Source organism: Larus michahellis, chromosome 8 (genome assembly GCF_964199755.1).
Source record: "Larus michahellis chromosome 8, bLarMic1.1, whole genome shotgun sequence".
NCBI classification, from domain to species: Eukaryota; Metazoa; Chordata; class Aves; order Charadriiformes; family Laridae; genus Larus; species Larus michahellis.
Window position 1 is genome coordinate 7,193,610 of NC_133903.1, and position 19,586 is coordinate 7,213,195.

The window sequence follows — 19,586 nt, forward strand, 5'->3', positions numbered from 1 at the left end:
TCTCCAGCAGCTCAGGCTGGTAAGGCAGAGTTTGCTGGAAGGAAAAAAAAAAAAGTAATTTTGCAGTGCTGCTACCTGAGCTGTCTTAGAAACAGTCCCAGCCAGCAAGGCCTCCTATGGCGGTGCTGGGAAAAGGCAGCGCTCATTTTCTGCAAGCCCCTGATCTGCCTTTTCCACAAGGAAACTCCACGTGATCGCTGTGGCTTCGTGAGCCAGCACGTGGAGAGGGGCTGTCATTCTCCTCTCTGCTCTGCTGTCCTCTGCCACCCTCCCATCTCAGCGTGAGTCCCACTCCTTTTAATCTGCAATCTCCTGTCATGGGCGTATGCCCGGGGCATCCGTGGTTATTGCCCCCACGCAGGAGACCAGGGCTCAGGACATGAGGGTCCTGTCCCCTCGGGTCACTGACAGCATGGCCACAGCCAGACTGTTGGTATAAAATCACGGCAGCACATCAAACTCCTCAAACCCCGCATCTGCTGGCTGAGAGGGGTGAAAGCAACAGAGCGAATTTTCCTTGAAATGCCCTCAGGATCCAGCTGCCCAGCCCAGGGAGAAAGCTGCCTTTCACAGGATGTTTGCTTGCCGCCTGGGGCACAACAGACAGGCCCCTATTTACCAAGCACTTGTTGCAATGATTTCATAGCTCTCTTATAAAAGTGGCATGTTTCTCTAAGGTTAGGCAAAGGACAAGAGCATGATTCAAGAAGAAAACTTCCAGGAAGGAGGAGAATGTAAAGCTTAAGCCCCTGCACAAGAAAGTTTTCTGCATCATTTCCTAGAAGGAAAAAAAAAAAAGATGTTTGATGAGCACGTTGCATGGTACGAGGCCAATGCAGCGTGTGTTCACGCTGGGACCTGGCTATGTGATGTGAAGGGAGACGGAAGGCTGGGTCGAGTTTCCGAGGGGTTTCAGTCCTGAGGAGGCTGTGCCTCTGCAGTGCACCACCTGCTCCGCACACTCCGAAATCCGTCAGGGGAAAACCCAGTGACACAACCGGTACAGCCACAGCAAGCGAAGCAAGCGCTGGTGAACACGTAGAAATACTGTTTTCACTTGGGCAAAATCTATTCTTGCCTCATGCTAAATATGGCAAAGTCTGACCAGAGACAACACCATTGTATTCCTGCCAGATTAGTCAGAGAAATGCTCGTGCTATTCTTACCCCTTTCCTCATTCCGCACAGCCATCAATAAGCAGAATACACAAAGTGTCTTACCTCTCTTGGTGTATCCACCAGCGCTTGAAGCTCAAGTTCACCTTTATTTCAGACCAAAGACAAGACTTTTGCATTCCTTTCCCCCTTCAGAAAACAGGGAGAACAATATTTGATCTTCATTCAACAGCCTGGCGGGGAGAAGAGTAATGTGGAAGAAATGTTGTTTCATTAATGTTTAATTCTCAACGATTCAACACATTCTTATAGCAATTGTTATCTGAGCGAAATCTCTTCCTCCACCACTGATTGAGACTTACTACTGTCTATATGCTTTGATCTACTTGTAGAAAAAGGAATCACCCGACAACTAGGGAGAGCTGCATATGGATGAGGGAAAAGACAGAAATCTCCTATCCTGTACAGGACAAGCCCTTTTAAAAGCACATTTCTCATAACAACAGGGTCATTCATTTTTAGGAGATGAAAATGGGAGTCTCCAATAAGGAAGGACCCTCAAAATCCACGTGGGAAACAGCATGCTACAACATTTTTAAATGAACTTCAAATAGCATCTTCTTACTAAAACAAAGGGTGCTCCTATCGTGCAGTCGGTTCTGCTGCAGCAGCCGGAGCCCCAGTCCCCGCTGGAGCCCACCCTGAACTCTCCTGCCGTTCACAGAGGGCAGTCGGGCCAGTCTCCTTTCGCAAAGCCAAGAGGAATGGGTGCTGCTTGCTGAAGATTTTGTGCTTTATTTTACACAAGCACAAAAGGAAAATCCCAGTTTTGCTGTGTTTGTGCTCAGAATGCATTAACTGATTCCACGGATGCTCGGACAGAGTTTGAGATGTAGGAGGCACAGACTGGAGTATGACACAAGCGTCGGAGCACTGGCTGTACCATCTTGCACAAAATAATTTGGTTTTCTCCCTATCCCTGCTATTGCAAATATATACACAGGTACTTCTGAATTCTCATTTTAATCAGCAAGAGGACCCACAGGTTAAAACGGCACAAACTTTAAAATAACATGCCGCAGTCTCTGGGGATAGATCCCCAGATTTGAGCAAGGAAGAGTCCTGGTCCCATCTGTGCGAAGTCTTACATCTCAGACCGTTTTGAACAGATTTTAATAGTTCTGGATGGATATGAACTGAGATCAATGTCTCACCCATTCGCTGGCAGTGAAGTGTGTCAGTACGGCAGCAAGCTCCTTCCTGAATATTTGGAGCAAATTCACGCCTTGTGAAATTTTGCAGGTGATGCGTTTCTTGTATACAAGCAAAACTGTTCAATATGATTCACTTATCTGGAAATACACGTTATTTTTTGATGCTGCAATTTCCTAGTTGGCTGTAATTTCACAAATACCCGCATGGCTAATTCCTGATGCTGGCTTTGCAACTGGTTGGGCTTCAGGCTCACATCCTTACAAGTCAATACAAATCAGCTTCCTGCTGATGTATTCCCCTGGAGAGGGCAACAGTTACATTCACTGGAGCTATCTATAAAACCATCACAAAAACCATGATAAGAAACCTGAGAGGTATTTTCCAAAGATCTTCAAATAAATTAGTAATAATCAATTAGTGGAAAGCCAGTGGTGTTTAGGTTCCCAAACGAAGCAGAAGGCTTTGTGAATATGATTCCGTGTTCTCTGGTCAAAATCTAACTTTTTATTGCAGTACTGGAGAGAAACGCATACCAGCAGGCAGTCCGGGCTCACTGGCTCTGCAGGCTGTCACATTTTCATATAATCCCACTGCATCCTAGAAAGTGGGCTGTGCAGACAGCAATGGTTTTGTCCTCTCTGTTCGTTAAGCCCATTATCTTTGAAAATTAGCAGCCTTTCTGTAGGTATAATCATACCCATGCATAAAACGAGCATCCTGATGTAGCCTGGGGTCACGCTGCTGGGTAGAGAGCTGCGTGAAGCCTCCTTCGGGCCACCCTTCTTTGGGGCCACCCTTCCTTGGGGTCACCCCTCCTTCGCTCAGGAGCTGCATTTAAGCTCGGGCCTTTGTCCTCCCCCAAAGCCCACTCTGGGTATGCCTGTGCCATGCATTTCGCCTATCCTGACTCAACTTTCTGGCCACGGTGCTGTGGGGATCAGAGGGCTAGAGAGGCGCCCGTCCCCAAAGGGGGTGTCTGACCCCAGATTCTGCCCTCGCGCTAGAGAGCGAGCAGAGGGATGCATATCTGGCCTCAAATACAGGTCATTTCCCGTTGCCAGCCCGTTTCTTCTTTCCCCGTGCACCCACTATCAGTTGCCTGTTCCCAAGCTCTTGTTTAGCAAGTGCCAAGATAAGAGCAGAACATCAAACAGCAGTCTTCCTCTGAGAAACGCAAACACGCCCTTTTCATTTTCTCAAGCGCCAGTTTTGCGGATGCTTCCTGGTAATTACCATCATTGCCATTCTGCACATTACCCTGTTCCAGTCACAGATTACGCAGCTGTAAGGAAGAGGCACCAATTCAGTAGACTTGAGTGAGCCCAGTCTTGCAGACATAAGTAATTGAAAAATAGGTGCTTTGTTGGCAGTGCCCACACCCAGGAGCACTGCAACGTGCCACTGTCAGCAGGTGCCTGGACTGCAGACCGAGGAAGCCTCGGGCAGCGTGGGATGGAGCTGTGCTTTGCTCCCTGCCCCCAGGAAGCAGCTGCTCTTAGGAGGGGTCTTCGTTAGGCGCTCGTTTGGTAACACGCTGTACCACACTGCCAGCTCCTAAATCATAGAGGGCTGGGTGGGAGCGTGCATCACGCCAGCCTGCCAGGGCTCTCTGCGGGTTCCTTCACCCCGAGTTCCGTCCCCGCCGAGCGTTCGTGTCCCCCGACCACGCTGCAGCTTCTCTGCCTGGTCTGAGTGCCCTCGGGCAGGCTGGGAGCAGACAGGGCAGCAGCGGGGCAGGGACGTGCAGGGATGCTCCAGTGTCACACAGTCCCGGTGAGACACACGGGGCTGAACACCAGTATCCACCAGGCTCCTGCTGGGATGTAGTAGAAGGGATGTCCAAGGAGAGCGGGAAGGAGGGCTGCTGAGTCCTTCCTCTCGCTGCGCTGTGTCCCCTCCTTTGGACAGAATTAATTAGGCTCTGCGCTCGGATTCAATTAGAGACAGGAAAGTGGATTTCCTCTCTCTGATTTGAATTTAAGCATCTCTCCATTTTTTTTCCTCACCTGCTTTGAACCAAGATAATGCTTGCTGTGAGGGCAAATAGAGAAAACTGGGAGCACCTTTTCCTAAAGAGTCAGCTCTTACAGCCGACCAGAAAAGGGGCAGGGGGAGCAACACGGAGCACAAATCCCTCTGTAAACAGCTTCTTTCCAGGTTATGAACTCCTCCCTTTTAAATAAAACATGCTTGTATTTTAACTAACTCAATAAATGAAATCACTAACAAGAAAGCAAACAGACTGTTAGCAGCCAAACAAGGAGATTGCTTTGACTTAGAAACAGTTCTGCAACTATTTAATTGCTTGAAGGCTAAGCAATAAAGCACTGTAGGAAATTCCCCGGGTCTCTCTTCTAGATACCAGCATACCTTTTCTTCCTCAATTTAAACAAAAGGAATGAGATTATCAACATAATTTAAATATTTATTGGTGTGTAAAGAAAACAAACATAAAGAACGTCGTTTCCCCTACTTGATCTTTCCTTCGCGTGTAAAATTTATAGTTGTCTATAACTTTAGACAAAGCCATTTCAGTAGTTCCTATCAGTTACTCATGTCTCTTCTCCCTTCCTCATGAATATCAGCAAATAAATGTTCTCATGAAATTGCAAATAAAAAAAATAATGGAGCACTCATAAATAGGAGGCACAAAGATGGAGATCCAGATCATCAGCTCAGTTCTGCACAGATTGGGAAACAGACCATCCATTTCCATATAAAGCATACTAAGTTTTGAAATGTTTTCGAAGGCAAGTCTTTGAAGTATTTCTCTAAAATGACGTATTACCTACTAAACATTTTACACCATGCTGTGTTAAATATATCGGAGGATAACAGCTGAAAATGAGCGGTATTTTTCCAGCAACTTTCAAACAACTTATGTCTTTGCAGAATTGGTGGCACAACTGCACTCAAGATTGGGTAAAAGGCTCAGGATGAATTTCAAATAGGCTATGGAACAGCCTGGAAGGAATAGGATGTGGAGAAGTACAGCTCTTTGCAGGGGCAGGTGCTGCTAAGGAGAAGGCCCCAGGCCGCGACTTCCTGAAGGGACAAGAAAAGGGCTGGTGCTGCCTGAAAGGAAGAGAAGGAGGAAGGGGAGGCAAAAACCTGCCCCAGCCAGCCAATACAAGATTTCTTAAGATGATATTTTAGTCTACCTCCATCCCGTCCATACGTTTGTTTGTATTAAACAAAATAACCATATTTTTTACTTGACCTGACATGAAGAGGTGAAAAGTGGAGATGGATACAAAATTCACATTCTGGAGTGTATTGTCCACAGTGGGAGATTTATCCTGTGGTCTCAAAACCTCTAATGGCACAACAGCGTCAAGCCAAAAAGAAGGAAAAGAGCAAGTCTGTGCTGCCCTCCCACTTTTCATCGGCTGACCCCTGTAAAAACTACTCTTGCACTTCAGGTGGTCAAATCAGCCAAAAGCTGATTTGCCAAAAGCCAAAATCTGCACTTTCAGCGAGGAGCCAAGCTGCAGATAATTAACCTTTTCAAGGGGTGAGAGACCCAGCTGTGAAGCTAAAGCTGTGCTGGGCCATCACCCAGGTTCAATCAGAGCTGGGTCACCGTCCTCACATGCTCGCAAAGCCTGTGGCTTGCCAGGAGTAAAAGGAGAGCTGCTGAATGTCCATTCGAGACCGAAGAGCTGGGGCAAGGCCTGGGCTCTCCTTCCCCCCAGCTGCAGATGAGGGCTCACTCCTTTGATGTACCTGCCTTTGTGTAACACACACACAAACGCTCTCAGAAAACAAACAAAAAAAGTAAATCCTTCCTCAATATAATTTTACAAGCCAGGTGTTAAAACACATAAAATTTGATACGGGTGTGTTCTGCTATGGTTATACAGGTTGAAATTGAGTTATCACAGAACCATAGAATGGTTTGGCTTGGAAGAGACCTTTAAAGGCCATCTAGTTCAACCCCCCTGCAATGAGCAGGGACATCTCCAGTTAGATCAGGTTGCTCAGAGCCCCGTCCAGCCTGACCTGGAATGTTTCCAGGGATGGGGCATCTCCCACCTCTCTGGGCAACCCGGGCCAGTGCTTCACCACCCTCACTGTAAAAAATTTCTTCCTTATATCTCATCTAAATCTACCCTCTTTTAGTTTAAAACTATTACCCCTTGCCCTATCGCAACAGGCCCTGCTAAAAAGTTTGTCCCCATCTTTCTTATAAACCTCCTTTAAGGACTCAAAAGACCGCAGTAAGGTCTCCCCAGAGCCTTCTCTTCTCCAGGCTGAGCACCTACAACTCTCTCAGCCTGTTGTTTGCTCTTTAAATCACACTGCTGACAGTGTCTCTGTGCTGGAGATAACGCTGAAGTGCCCTTCAACATTGCCGGCACATAGGAGAGCTGCTTCATGCCATGAGCTCTGCTGCACACTGCATATATATATATATATGTGTGTGTGTGTGTGTATATATATACACACACATACACACACACATACAGATGTGAGCTGGACAAGAGCTGGCAGGAAACTCACATCACTGCTCCATGTGAGGGAAAACCTGCCCTGTTCTCCTCAGACACACGATTCAAACCCAGAGCGGGCTGCTGTATTGTCAAAAAACATCAGAAACGTGCACTTCTGTGTGTGGTGTTTAACGGCAAACACCCGGGACGAGCCTCCTCATCCGCACACGGGAAAAACCCCGTCCCTGGAGCCAGCGCCCGGCCAGGGGTACAGCAAGGCCCTCCCGAGGTCCCGGCCCCGGCTCCCGGCGCTGCTCCCGCCTGAGGGGACCCGGGGACAATTCAAATGGCGGCCTCCCGCGACGGCCGCCCCGGCCCGTGGTGCACCGCGGCGCCAAGATGGCGGCGCCCAGCGAGGGCCGGCCGGGTCGTGGCGCCTCGCCGTTCCCGGGCACCGAGAGCGGCCCCTTCACTTTCCCCTTCACCGTCCCGCACGGTGCCGCGGGCTCCGGGGCGGAGGAGTCGTCCAAGAAGCCGTGCCGAGCCTGCACGGATTTCAAGAGCTGGCTCCGCGAGCAGAGGAAGCAGGCGGCCCCGGGCGGTGGGGTGAGGCGGCGGCTTTCCCGCGGCGGGAGCCCCCTCTGTCACCCCCGGGGACATGGCAGAGCTGTGAAACGGGTCTCCATCCTGCCCCCCCCCCAAGTGTGATGGGGCTATATGGCCCCCTCCTCGGGGTGTGAAGGGGCCAGGGGCAGGGTTTCCCCTCTGGGGGGGTGTGAAGGGGGCTTCCATCTTCTCCCCACCGGGTGTGAGGGGCGGCTGTGTCGTTATTCCCCACAGAGAGTGTGAAGGACCTGTGATCCCCATCTAGGCCTCCCACCTGAGCAGAAAGGGGCTGTTTCCACACCAAGCGCCCACATCCCCTCACAACCTTCTCTTCTGCTCCAGGAGCCGGTGGTTGTGGAGGAGAAAGAGCCCCCGCCGGACTGTCCCCTCGACAGCGAGCAGCTGGGCCGCAACACCTGGGCGTTCCTGCACACCATGGCAGCGTACTACCCCGACCACCCCACCGGTGCCCAGCAGAAGGAGATGAGGGAGTTCATCAACCTTTTCTCCAAGTTTTACCCCTGCGAGCACTGCGCTGAGGATCTGAGGGAAAGGTGAGTTGCTTCATCTTTGGGGTTTTTTTGGTGGCAGCTGCTGAAGGGGGTAGCCTGAAATGCTGGGCTGCAGCAGCTGTTTGCATATCGACAGCTCTTCCTGCAGTTGGGATTTGTAGCTACCGGAACTGGTTTCTTCCGTTATTGCATCAATTGGAGATTCACTTACTCAGAAAACAAATACCTTTTCTCGTGCTGTTAGGTTGCACGCTGCCTCCAAGACCTCCCTGAGGCAATTTTGGGATTTTCTGGTTCAAACTGGACTTGCGCTTAGTTGTGGAATTAGACTGGAACTTGAAATAATTAGGCTTTCAGGAGGCAAGTGTTCTACCCCTTGAAAATCTCCTTTATTGGCAACCTCAGCAGTGGAGGCAAAAACCGAAGTGGGCTGTGATATTTGATAAAGTTTTCTGCTCCTGTAACTGTCACCTTTTTTCTTAAAAGTTTCAAGTCCTCTTTTTTGGATGATGAATGCACAAAAAAAGTTTGAAACCTAATTGTTGACTTAGCAGGCATCACGTGTCAAAACAACTGCTCAGGTTTTTTTCATTTATTATTCTATTTTTTTTGAAATTCGGTGTTTTGATGGACTCAGTACTTCTTGCTTTTTATAATAGATTAGCTGTTTGACTCCTCCATCTTCTAGTTGACAAGAGTAGGCAGTGAATGAAACTAAGCCAACTGCAGGCACCAGTATTTTATAGTGGAGGTTTGGCCTCTGATAATTACTGATCTCTGTGTGCTCTCTTCTGGGTTCTCTTCGTGACTCATCTTGCAATAGCAGAAAAGGCGACTCTGGCTGGCTGTGTGCTGTGTACCCGCTTTTGGTATTGGTGACTGTACAGTTAAAGTAACATTTGTTTCCTCTTCCCTGTTTGCAGATTACGTACAAATCAGCCTGATACTAGCAACAGAAATAACTTCTCCCAGTGGTTGTGTCTTCTTCATAATGAAGTGAACAGGAAACTGGGGAAATCTGAATTTGACTGCACTCGTGTGGATGAACGCTGGCGAGATGGTTGGAAAGATGGTAGTTGTGATTAATCCATAGAGACTGCTTTGGAAATCTAACAGACCAATTCAATACGGTGTCAAGTCACTACAGGGAGATGTGCGAGTAAATAACTGTGTGTTTGTGTGCTTGTGTGTGTGACTGATATGGATTCTGGAAATAAACCAGTTCTAAAAGTAATTTTGAAAATCTTATCCTAATAATATTTTGATAAATGGTTACATAAATATATTACCTGAGGGTCTGAGGCCTTACATTTGACACAGGACTTGCCAGAAACCTGTGAAATTTAGCCACTGACAAACTTGTGGAGACTCGTCATGACATTTCTTTATTTTAGGGTTATTTGTCTGGGCTTAGAATTTGTTTTCCCTGAACACAGTTGTAGAGGGCTGCCTTGTGGCATTTTACATTTATCTGCAGGCATTATCCCGATGTTTTAGAAAATGCATCTGAGTAATGGTAATTTTCATTTCTGTTGTTCTGATAGAGAAAACTCATGCTATGTTTTGTGCCAAGTCTGTACCCTCGGATCTCACTTTCTGAGATCTCCAACGCTTGTTGTTAAACATCTGTCCATTTCCTTTGATAAAAGGCCTGAAGGCAGGTACATTTAATTTAAATACTAAAACCACGGAGCCCAGATTTCTCATTTTATATTTGTGTTTCAACTTGCCGTGTAAGAGGACGTTGTAGAAAGGGAAACTAAAGCAGGACACAAAAAACAACCCTCATCTGATGAATGGAATGAAGTATCAGCTGTGTGAAATTCAAATGTTTTAAATTGATTGCTAATTTTCTTTGTATCCAGAAATGGTATAATGATAAGTTCTACTGAACTACTTATTCTTAAACCTCTTTTCCTCTGCTGTAAAATTTTGTCTGCTGTGAAAATAGCTTGAGACTGATACCTGTTATGAAGCATATTCAGCTTTGTTTAGCATACAGTATTTCTGAGATGTCACTCTAGTTTTGAAATCCTTGACTGATAACTTGCTGACCTGGTTGATTGCCTGATCTGGTATTATCCCCTAGCTAAAAATCTCTCTAGAACAAAAGGACTTTACAAGCCCCCTGCAGTATTTGAGTCCTGCTTAAGACTGTGATGTCAGCTTTACATAGCATTTATTGCACAGGGGACTCAAAGGAGTCACTAGGGTAGATTCCCTGTGTAAAAACTGGTCAGAATCCATGCTATGTATATTTTTCCTAGGTAAGGTATACCGCATCAGTGTATTCATACATAAATGTGAATTTCAGATTCAAGTGAAATAGCAGCATAAGTGTTTTACACCACAATGCATATAAACATGTGTCTCTATAAAAAGAGACAGCTTACAAAAAGAGGAGTCAAAATAATTTCAAGTTCTTAAAGTAGATAGTGATGTCATGCCCTTATTGCATTTCTGGCTGTGAAAAGTTTGCAGGAGTTTGCACAACCCGTGACAATAGTAGGCTTTTTCCTTCTGTAGTTCCTCCTGAGGTTTTCTTGCGTCTTTTAGTGAGCTTCCTTATTTCATGCACGACAGTATATTTGTAAACTTACTCTTGCTGATAGAGTGTTACCTGGAAATGTGAATGATACTTTTACAATAGTATTAGAGCGATGACAGCTCATATCTAAGAACTTTGATCTTCAAACGTGTGTGCATGGGGCTCCTTAGTGTTTATAAAAGCAATAAGAATTTGGGAAATACATTTTAGTGTTTTATGGCGTATTCAAGTTCTTTCAAGTTGGACCTGTTAAAACACTATGAGGCAAATTTTATGGACTAGTTGTTATTGAAGGTTTTTTATGTAATAATGTTTCTAAACACAAACCCAGCAAAACTGATGACAGGGTACTTCGTGAAGTATGCAGTCTGGCTTGTGACTTGAAGGTGTGATTCAGGTTATTAAAAGTGCTCAGAAAATTTCCCTGATAACGTGTTGAGGTTCCAGGCCTTGGTTTTTGTCTTTTTGGTAATAAACTCAGTCCCCAAAACAAAGCATATCGGTATCCACTAGTGGGGAGTGGACCAACAAAAAGGCCATAGCCCTCCCCTTTTGTCAGGCCTGATTTGAATTACTCAGTTCTGTCAGGATAGTTTCAGCAGCTTTTTCTTCTGAACTTGGCATTTTCTTCTGAACTTGCTTGTGCTACAGGAGGAGTTTACTGTTCTTCCTTTTCAATCTGCCCTCGACTATTCTCTGTGACAATTCTATTGCTCATGGAGCAGATGATTTCTTCCTAATTTGCTCCAGCGTAAAGGAGCAGGTTGGTAAAAAACCTGTCTCATCCTTTTTTGTCTTAATACTGAAAATGGGCTGGTTCAGTGAGTTGCACTTAACTTGTGCAAGCATACTTGATCTCCGCGGCCAAGTCCTGGGACCACTGCTGTCTCATGCTGGCATGAGGTTGGTGATAGGCAGGTGCATGGTAACCTTCCACCATACCGCAGTGTCTGCCCACATATTGAGAGCGTAGAGAGGAAAATAAACACGTATCCTGCTCAAAATCAGGGGGAGCAGCTGTGGCGACGGAAATTTTTTGTCACCTTGTGTTGTTTCAAGGAAGTGGTAGGAAGATATGTGCAGAAGGAAAAGCCCTGTCTGCCAGCACGTACTGTTCTGCGGTCCTGGCAGCGGTGCAGGGGTAGGGGAAGAGCCTTAAAGCTGAAGCCAGCATCTTTAGCAAATGCTTCCTAATAATGAGACCACCAGCTGTGGCTGCTAGGATGTGCAGTTTGTAACTTTGCTAAGTGGCCATTTGGTAAAACCTACGCTTGCATTCTGTTCTCTCATGTTTCTGGCTTTGCAGAAGAGCTTTGACTTAGATGTTTCTCAGGCATATCGTTATCTCTATGGACTTGACTGGGCGGGGGGGATGTTTTTTTTTTTGCTGCTCATTTGTACCACATCTCAAGTTTTACTCTTATGTAAGGAATTTCTATTGAAGGTACTTGTGTATAGAAAATTGTGAATTCTCTTCTAAATGCACTTGATTAAATCTAGTTTTAAAAATATCTGTATTCAAATTATATTTCCTGTTGATGTGAAAATAATAAAGTAACTGACTTCATTCCTGGCTTCCCTACTGCATGAGGCCTTAGGAAAAGGCATCATATAGTGCTGGTGTGTCGAACCTTTGCACGCTGATGTATTACCATCTGAACTTGATTGCTCAACTAAGGTTATGTGTTTCTGTCAGTGTATTGATCAGACAAAGTGGGGCTGCAACTGGTCCTTTTCTGGTGTGCTGCTGAATTGACACAATTCTCTGGACCAAGAGACTACAAAAATGCAGCAGAAGGACCAGCAGAAGTACAGCAGGTCCTTCCCCATAAGATCGAACTTTGTTTTATCTGGGGACTGATGGGATTTTTTTATGGGGTTCAAGTGTGTTTGGTTTTTTTTCGTTGTATGTTTCTAACAGCATCAAGGATAGCATTATAGTTGGGAGTAGCTCAAATCTTGCTGAATTTGAGCAGGATGGTAGAAGAGGCTGTTATCTACTGAAGGGCAATGTTTGTTAACTGCATATTCACTGCACAGCCATGCAAATCCCATTAAATTTGCCAGAAAGGGGAAGCTGCTTCCTATCAATATGAAGATCCTTTGCAAGACAAAGCACGGTCAGGAGCAGGTGCTGCCTAAGGAGATTGTGGGACCTTCCTCAAGAGCTGCTCCTATGTAATAGGCACCTCACTAACCTTTCAGCTTCACAAAGGACTTACTGTTTTCATGGACTGGTTTGCATTCATAGCTGTAATTTTTTCTTTTTTTTTCTTCTTTTTTTTTTTTCCTTCCTGAAAGCAAAGAGCAGGGAGCCACGAGGGAATTGTTGGCTTCATGAATGGGAGGCAGAGTTGCTTAAGCAAGTAATAAGTGCAGATGTTGGCAGAAGCACCACTATGCCTTTAACATTTTTCCAGGGATTAGCTGTTCCTTTGCAGTGTGTTGGGTGTATACAGTCTCCTGTTTACAGTAAGATTCCCAAGAGTCGCTTTGCTTGCATGTGTCTTTTGCTCCAGCCTGTTACAGACAATGTGTGATATTTCTTCCTGTTGGAGTTTTACAGGCTTGGAGAGGGTAGGGTTTAGATTTTGCTTGGCTTTTCTCCCCCTTCCTATCAGCATCAATTTTTATTTTATTTTTTTTCTGCTCCTGGAGTGGCTGTTCAGGTTTTTTGTCTGAATGATGGAAAGGGGCTGTTCAGTATTTTGTGTAGTCAGGAATAAACACTTCGGTAGAAACTGGCAACAAGGTCGTGTGAAGTCAACTCTTGATTTCGTAGGCTAATAGGAAATACAATAAAGCAGGTACAGCAAACCCACAGCTAATAGCATGTAGGCAAATCAGCAGTTAGAACACAGAGGACTGTCCGAGGGGATGGGGGTCAGCATCGGGGTCAGCTGGAGCACTGACCTGGACTGGCAAGTCCCCGATGAGCTGTACGTGAATGACATGTGATGCTTCCGAGCTGGCTGACACAGACAGTTCAGGTGTGTCTGCACTGATGCACAATTAATTCACAGTCAAAGGAGCTGGGAGATGGTGGTGCTTGGCATGCAGCATGCATCTACTGCATGTCAGAAAACTTGCCACAGCTTGAAAAACTATGGAACAAAGGGTGGTTCCTACCAACAGAGGATAAATGGGACTCAGTACTTTTATCTGTGCTGATGCGGGGGTATCTGTTATTGCTGTCAGTTCTTCGTTTTTGTAATTATTCTTAATGTTTCCGACAGTATAGTCGTAACAAGCAGCACTAGTATTTGCCAAGCTTTGAAACTCTTCTGTTCCCCTTGATGTGTGAAAATCCTGTCTGGCCATACTGGGCTCGTGAAGTGTACCTAATACAACCTGGAAAGTTACGCCGGCGTTGGTCTGGGCTCGCAGTGTCTGGCACGGTCTAGCACTTAGATGGTGGTCCTGGCACTCAGGCTGCCGAGTTCTGCACCTGCCTCCCATCGCCTAGCTGCATTGCTTCCTGCGGAAGGGTGCCCTCTGCTTCTTCGTGTGTTGTGCTGGTGCAGGCTGTTGGTTTTCCTTTAGAGAACTCCTAATGCAGAAAACTCTTCCTGGTCCCAAGTTTTCCCTCCCACATATCATACACCATCATGCTTCTTGGCTTCTGTTGTCTGTGACTGCGCTGTGCTTCACAAGGGTGAAGCTATGGGGAAAAGTTGCTTTGCATCTTAACCAAGCAAACAGTAGAGGGCAACAAAGCACGTATTTCATTGACTTTCCTGGTCTCTTACGTTTCTCTGGAACAGCAGACTGCTCCAGATACCAACTGGTTTTGCCTGATGCTAGTCCCTTTACTGTGGTTTTGGAAGGAGATTTTGGTGACTTCAGTAACTTTTCAAACTGGTGTGCCATACCTCCTGTATAATTACCTATATGAGGCATGTGTTATTTCTCTGTCTGCAGCTAAAATCTGTGCTTGGGAGTATAACAAAACACTGTCTGGATGCTATTTCCATCACGTTTCCTACCTGATCTTCAGCCCGTAGTCAGTCAGATATGGATCAGTTCAGGCTTTTATCATTAACAGATTGGAAAGGGCGAATTAATTTTATCTGATGATTTTGTAACAGTCACTTTCTTATACAGAGCACTGTGTATGTAATACAGGGCATTGCTTGCTTGTCGGAACGTGACTTCAGTTGTGGACAACCTTCAGGGGTCCTCTTGGTGGCAGGGGCTGCATTGGGTTAAATCCCGTGGCTTGCTTTGTTCCTCCTGTGGCTTGAGCCACGTGCAGATAGGAGCCAGATGTGTACCTTGCATAAAGGTGAGCTGGTCCGTGCACAACTGAGTTGTGCCACACACAGTCTCTTTAGTGCTTGTGCAGACACGTGTGGGCTCTTGCACAGACCACACATAGGTAAGGGGAACAGTACACAGCAGTCATGAAACAGGCATCATTTTTAGCCAGAGAAGGGATCAAACTTACGTGGTATCGTTGTCATCTGCTCTGGATGCTTTATGGAGAAAAAAGAGGATTTGGAAGGAAGATCACAAGACAGTCATGACTTCAGCAAAGCTGTTTCTTTTGAGATACAGGGATGTAACCCAGCCTTTCTGCATGGGAAGAGGTAGGAAGAAATCCCACAGAGTTTGATGGGAGCCTTGCTTTGAATTAGCAGATCTGTGAGAAAGAAAAAAGCTGAGTTAAATTGTCTTTCCCACGGCAGACACCAGGTGGCTATTTCATGCGGTCCCTCAAAGCTTCCATTTTTCTCAGAACACCAGGCTTTAGGTCTAAACTCAAGTCCCTGTACAGGATGGTGCTGGGTGGGGACTTTCCTTTCAAATGCCGAGTATGGTCAGGCAAAGATGGGCTTCCCCTGCTTCTTCTGTCCTTCACATCTGGTCCAAGCTACCACTACCAAGTGGGTTTCATGACTGTGCCGCATGTCATGCTTCTTAGATGGGGTAAAAGATATGCAAGGTATATAAGGCAAGTTCTATATGGCTAGAGCATGTGGTTGGAGACTCAAGAGACCAAAATTCAGTTCTTAGTTAGTCGTAAGCTTCTTGCTTAGACTCCAGGTAAATCACTTCATCTTCTGTAGCCACACTTCCCCTTCTGCAAAATGGGGGTAAAACCAGCAGTTTCAGCAGCTTTTGCCTGTATTTCCTATTTAGATGAAAATCTTTTTCAGGGAGGCTATTTTAATGTGCTTGTGCTGCGCAGTCCTGGGCCTGAGATTGTTCACTATAATAAAATCACTTGTTTCAATCCATCCCACGAATCTCCGTTACGTCAGGTTACATCTTTCTTTTGAATCTGAGGACCTGTTTAGTATTTGCTATGCTCAGTTAAAAAACTAAGTGTTTCTTATTTTCAGTATATCACTACAAATACCACATTCATTACGCCAACATCGTGGCCCTTATTTCCCCAAGAACTTGGGCAGTGGATCTTGCTTTGTTGTGTAACACGAGCAGAAACGATAATAACAAAAGGACTGAGCTGGGAGAGCTCCTTTGGCAGCAAAGCTTGCTGTAGCTCAAATGAGAATTGTAGAAGCTCTGCATGTCAGAGCACGGCTCGAGCTGCTCGGAGGCTGCCCTGTGCCCTTGTAGCTGTCAGCTCTGCTGGCATTACCATACCTGCTTAGCTGCAACACCGAGCAGGGAGCAGATGACAAGCACCAAAGTCAACTTGTTGGTCAGGCCCTACACGATGTGACTCCCTGTTGTGGTCCTAAGTCCTAAGATCAGCGTGGAAAATAGCTAGGGATCTTATTTCCTTTCCGTCTAGCTCCTCCCAAGGTGTTGTGCACCTTCATGTAGCACAGTGACTGAATCGGATTAGATTACTGGTTTGCCAAAAGCCCCAAACTTTTCATGCTATGAAATATTTTGAGAAGCAGCAAAGATTAAGCTCACTAGATGAGACATCAAATTTGCAATTGCACTACTGGAAAGCATTTTGAAACCCTCTGGGGGTTTTGTTCAGTTTTTATGAAAGTACTGAGATATTAACTCTTCTGTTCAAAACAAATGCTACCTCAGTTAATTGAAATCTGCTATCCAAATCTTCCCCTGGCACTTTCAGTTAGTAAAGTTTTCTGCATTTTTTTTCTAGCATACTTATCTTGGGTTTATACTTGCACAGTAACTGCTGAATCCCACCTGAGAAATGGCTGCATTTCAGAAGTGGATGAGTAACCAGCTAATAAATGATCTTCCAGATATTTTTGGATCTCTTAGGGTGGAGGGCATTAAGTAGCTTTCTAGTGATAGCATGCTAAGGTATTACGAATCAGGAAGTCCATTCTCTCTGTTAGTGGATGCTATGAATTTCTAAGCACCTCTCAAATATTTCCATCCACTCTCCTGTTTTTCTAGAGACTAATGGCTGAAAGCAATATTAGCCAAACTCTAATGAATGTCAAGCAAAGCATTTCAGAGTAACAAGTAAATGAACACATATCAAAGTACTGCTTCTCCCGTGCTGCCCAGGGAATGTGAAGGGCAAGCCGTTTTACCGCCCACACCCGTGCAAAAGACAGTGTCAGACCTCGCGGAGCTGCTGAAGTCAGTGGGCTGTAAAGCGTGGCCGGAGCCTGGCTGGCTCCCCCGGGGCGCAGAGAGCCTGCTTTCAGCTTATTTGGGTTGCTCGGCCAAAGTAGCCTCACTATAAATACACTGTCAAAGCTGTTCTGAGAATAGGGCAGTTTCACATCACTATTTTATTGTAAAGAAGTTAAGCAGAAAAGTGTGGCTGGCTGTTTTGCCTGCCAAATCAGCAGCATCCCACTGCTAACCTCTGACGCAGGAAAAAATATGGTCGGTCCTGCTAAATAAATTGTATTAACTCATCTTGTCTGTTACTGGGCTTCCTATGGGCCGGGTCCCGAATGCAGCACCGGGATTGTGAAGCAGGGTGCATTAGCCTCAGCCATCTGCTTGGAAATTTCTTGCAAGTGTGTTCTGCTTCACAGGGTGACGCTAGCATCGCTTAAAATCCTTCAGCTGACAACAGGTAACTTGGTAAGCTTTCATAAATTGGTTACGTTCAGCCATATGTCCTTGAAAAACATCGCGGCTCTTAGCTCTGTAGAGGTAGCTGAAGTCAGCCCTTAGCTGAGTGGGTAGGGCTGACTCGAACAGGCTTTGAAGAAGGAGAAAGCCCCACATCTTGTCTCCTCAAGGCTGTCGTGTCCATGTACTTACCCCAGGGTAAAGACCCGATCGCTTTTTTGTGTTGGAGACAAAGATTAAGAAGTCGGTGTGACTACAAGAAGCAGGGGGCAAACCCATGTTTTCTGCTACCCTTAATTAAACTCACGTAAAATTGAAACATGGACAGATCTCGGGCGCTTGTCTGTGTGCCGCTCTGTTTGTTCCCTGTCACTGAAATCCAGGGGGAATGGTAAATGCAGACAGAACTTGTTCAAACTGAACAAATGCCCCGGAAAGTGCCATTTCCAAACGCTGTTCTTTTCCCCCATTCGATGGGGAAAATGTTCAAGATGCAATATCCTTTCCCGTTATTGGCCGGCTCTGTGTATCTGTTAGCTTATTTGCAGCAATAGGAAGTGAAACAGAAATACAGTTTGCATGTAGGGTAGAGATAGCTACTCTGCTTTATCTGCACTGTAGCAGGGGAAAAAAGCTAGCACAACATGACGTGAAAAACGATTGTATAAACATACTGCATACAGCAGAAGTTGGAGAGATGAACCTCGAAGAAAGAGGACAAGTTTAGAAGCAGGGATTTCAGTGGAGATCTTGCCTGATGCATCACGGTCGTGCCCTGAAGCGTATAAACCATTTATCTGTCTGAAAACCATTATGATTTGTTCTACGGTAGCACCTAAAAGATTCAGGCAGTATCTTGGTCCCTTGTGCTTTGCGCAGTCCAAAATAGGCTTGTCCCAGTTGGGACAGATGAGCTGGGCAAGACATTTTAGAAAGGGGGAGGATTGAAGTGTCTTTCCCAATGTCACCAGAAAACCAAGAGCAGACCCCAGAGGTCGAGATGATTCCCTGTGCGGCAGCCCCGGGAGCACGCTGCTTTCCTGCACGTAGATGCTACCGCCCAGCTTTCCAAATGCCATTGGTTTTCTGAGGGTCTGTCCATCCATCACCTTTTATGTCCGTGAGCTGCTCACATTGCACAGACCCACCTGGGATGTACAGTGTGGCAAAGGGACACCCACTCAGGGGACGAGGTGCGGGGCATGCTGAGCCCAACCCGGACAAGGGAACCTTCCTGGCACTGACCACCCTGGGGGACGAGGGCTGCGCTTGCCTTCCTGCGTAACTCTGGGCTGATGGATACAGGATGGTTTGTTCTCAAAGCATGGAAACGATTTTTGAGGACACTGGAACAGCTGCTTCGGAACTGCTGAAATGGTTTGAAAAATCTCACCTACGGTAAGCCCGTCAAGTAAATATGGTCTTTGTTCTTAAATCTGCAACTCGGGGATGAGCTGGTGATGCCCTTGTCACTGGGGTGCAATCCCTGGCCAGGCCAGTGAGACATCCTGCCAGAAGAAAGCAGGAGGGACCAACCTGACATTCTCTTTGGAGCCATTTCTTTTTTTGCATAGTAAAATGTGATTTCTACTGAGCTGGTGACATTGGGGAACGAAAGGCTGAAATCTGCTTTTCCTGCTGAGAGTCAGAAATAGATCTGGAGAGATGATGACTCACCTGTAATTGAGAAAAACTGAATGGCATCATCATGAGCTTTTAACAGTTAAATCCTGATTCCACCTGCCAGAAAGAACAGACCAACAAAGCTGCAAAACGCCAAAGCGAGTTGGAGATGGGGCCCAGCGCACAGGAATCCTTCACTTTGTTATGGCGTTCTGCATGTAAGGGGCTTAACACGCCTGCTACACGCATACCCCGTGTGATTCCCGCGGTAGTGGCACTGGGCCCTGCATGGGGAAACGGAGCTGTACAGACAGCAGGTCGGGAGGAGAGCTGGTGGTGGAGCCATGAGAAGCCCCCCAGCCCCAAGGGGAGACCTGGTCGGTGCCAGCAGTGCATGCGTACTCCTCCCTGCGACTTTCCCTGCAGTTCCCGTCCGAAGCAGAGATGATGTCAGAGTTGTCATGGCATCGGTATCTATGGAACCGGGATCATCATCACAGTGCTACGAAAACTAACTCAGGAGATGGTCCTGGAGTCGCGGGAGGGA

General features: G+C 46.3%; 1 protein-coding gene across 1 annotated transcript; it reads left to right on the forward strand.

Moving 5' to 3' along the window:
* The first annotated feature begins 7,053 nt into the window (after positions 1–7,053).
* On the forward strand, positions 7,054–11,996 carry GFER (growth factor, augmenter of liver regeneration). Its single transcript, XM_074596352.1, has 3 exons — positions 7,054–7,369; positions 7,712–7,923; positions 8,805–11,996. Exons 1-3 carry the CDS (start codon positions 7,163–7,165, stop codon positions 8,965–8,967), a joined length of 582 nt encoding a protein of 193 aa, XP_074452453.1. The 5' UTR covers positions 7,054–7,162; the 3' UTR covers positions 8,968–11,996.
* The last annotated feature ends 7,590 nt before the right edge of the window (positions 11,997–19,586 follow it).

Coding starts and splice junctions, on each gene's coding strand:
- GFER (XM_074596352.1), top strand. CDS start 7,163: ATGGCGGCGCCCAGCGAGGGCCGGCCGGGTCGTGGCGCCTCGCCGTTC. Junction 7,370..7,711: donor AGGCGGCCCCGGGCGGTGGG/GTGAGGCGGCGG, acceptor CTTCTGCTCCAG/GAGCCGGTGGTTGTGGAGGA. Junction 7,924..8,804: donor GCTGAGGATCTGAGGGAAAG/GTGAGTTGCTTC, acceptor CCCTGTTTGCAG/ATTACGTACAAATCAGCCTG.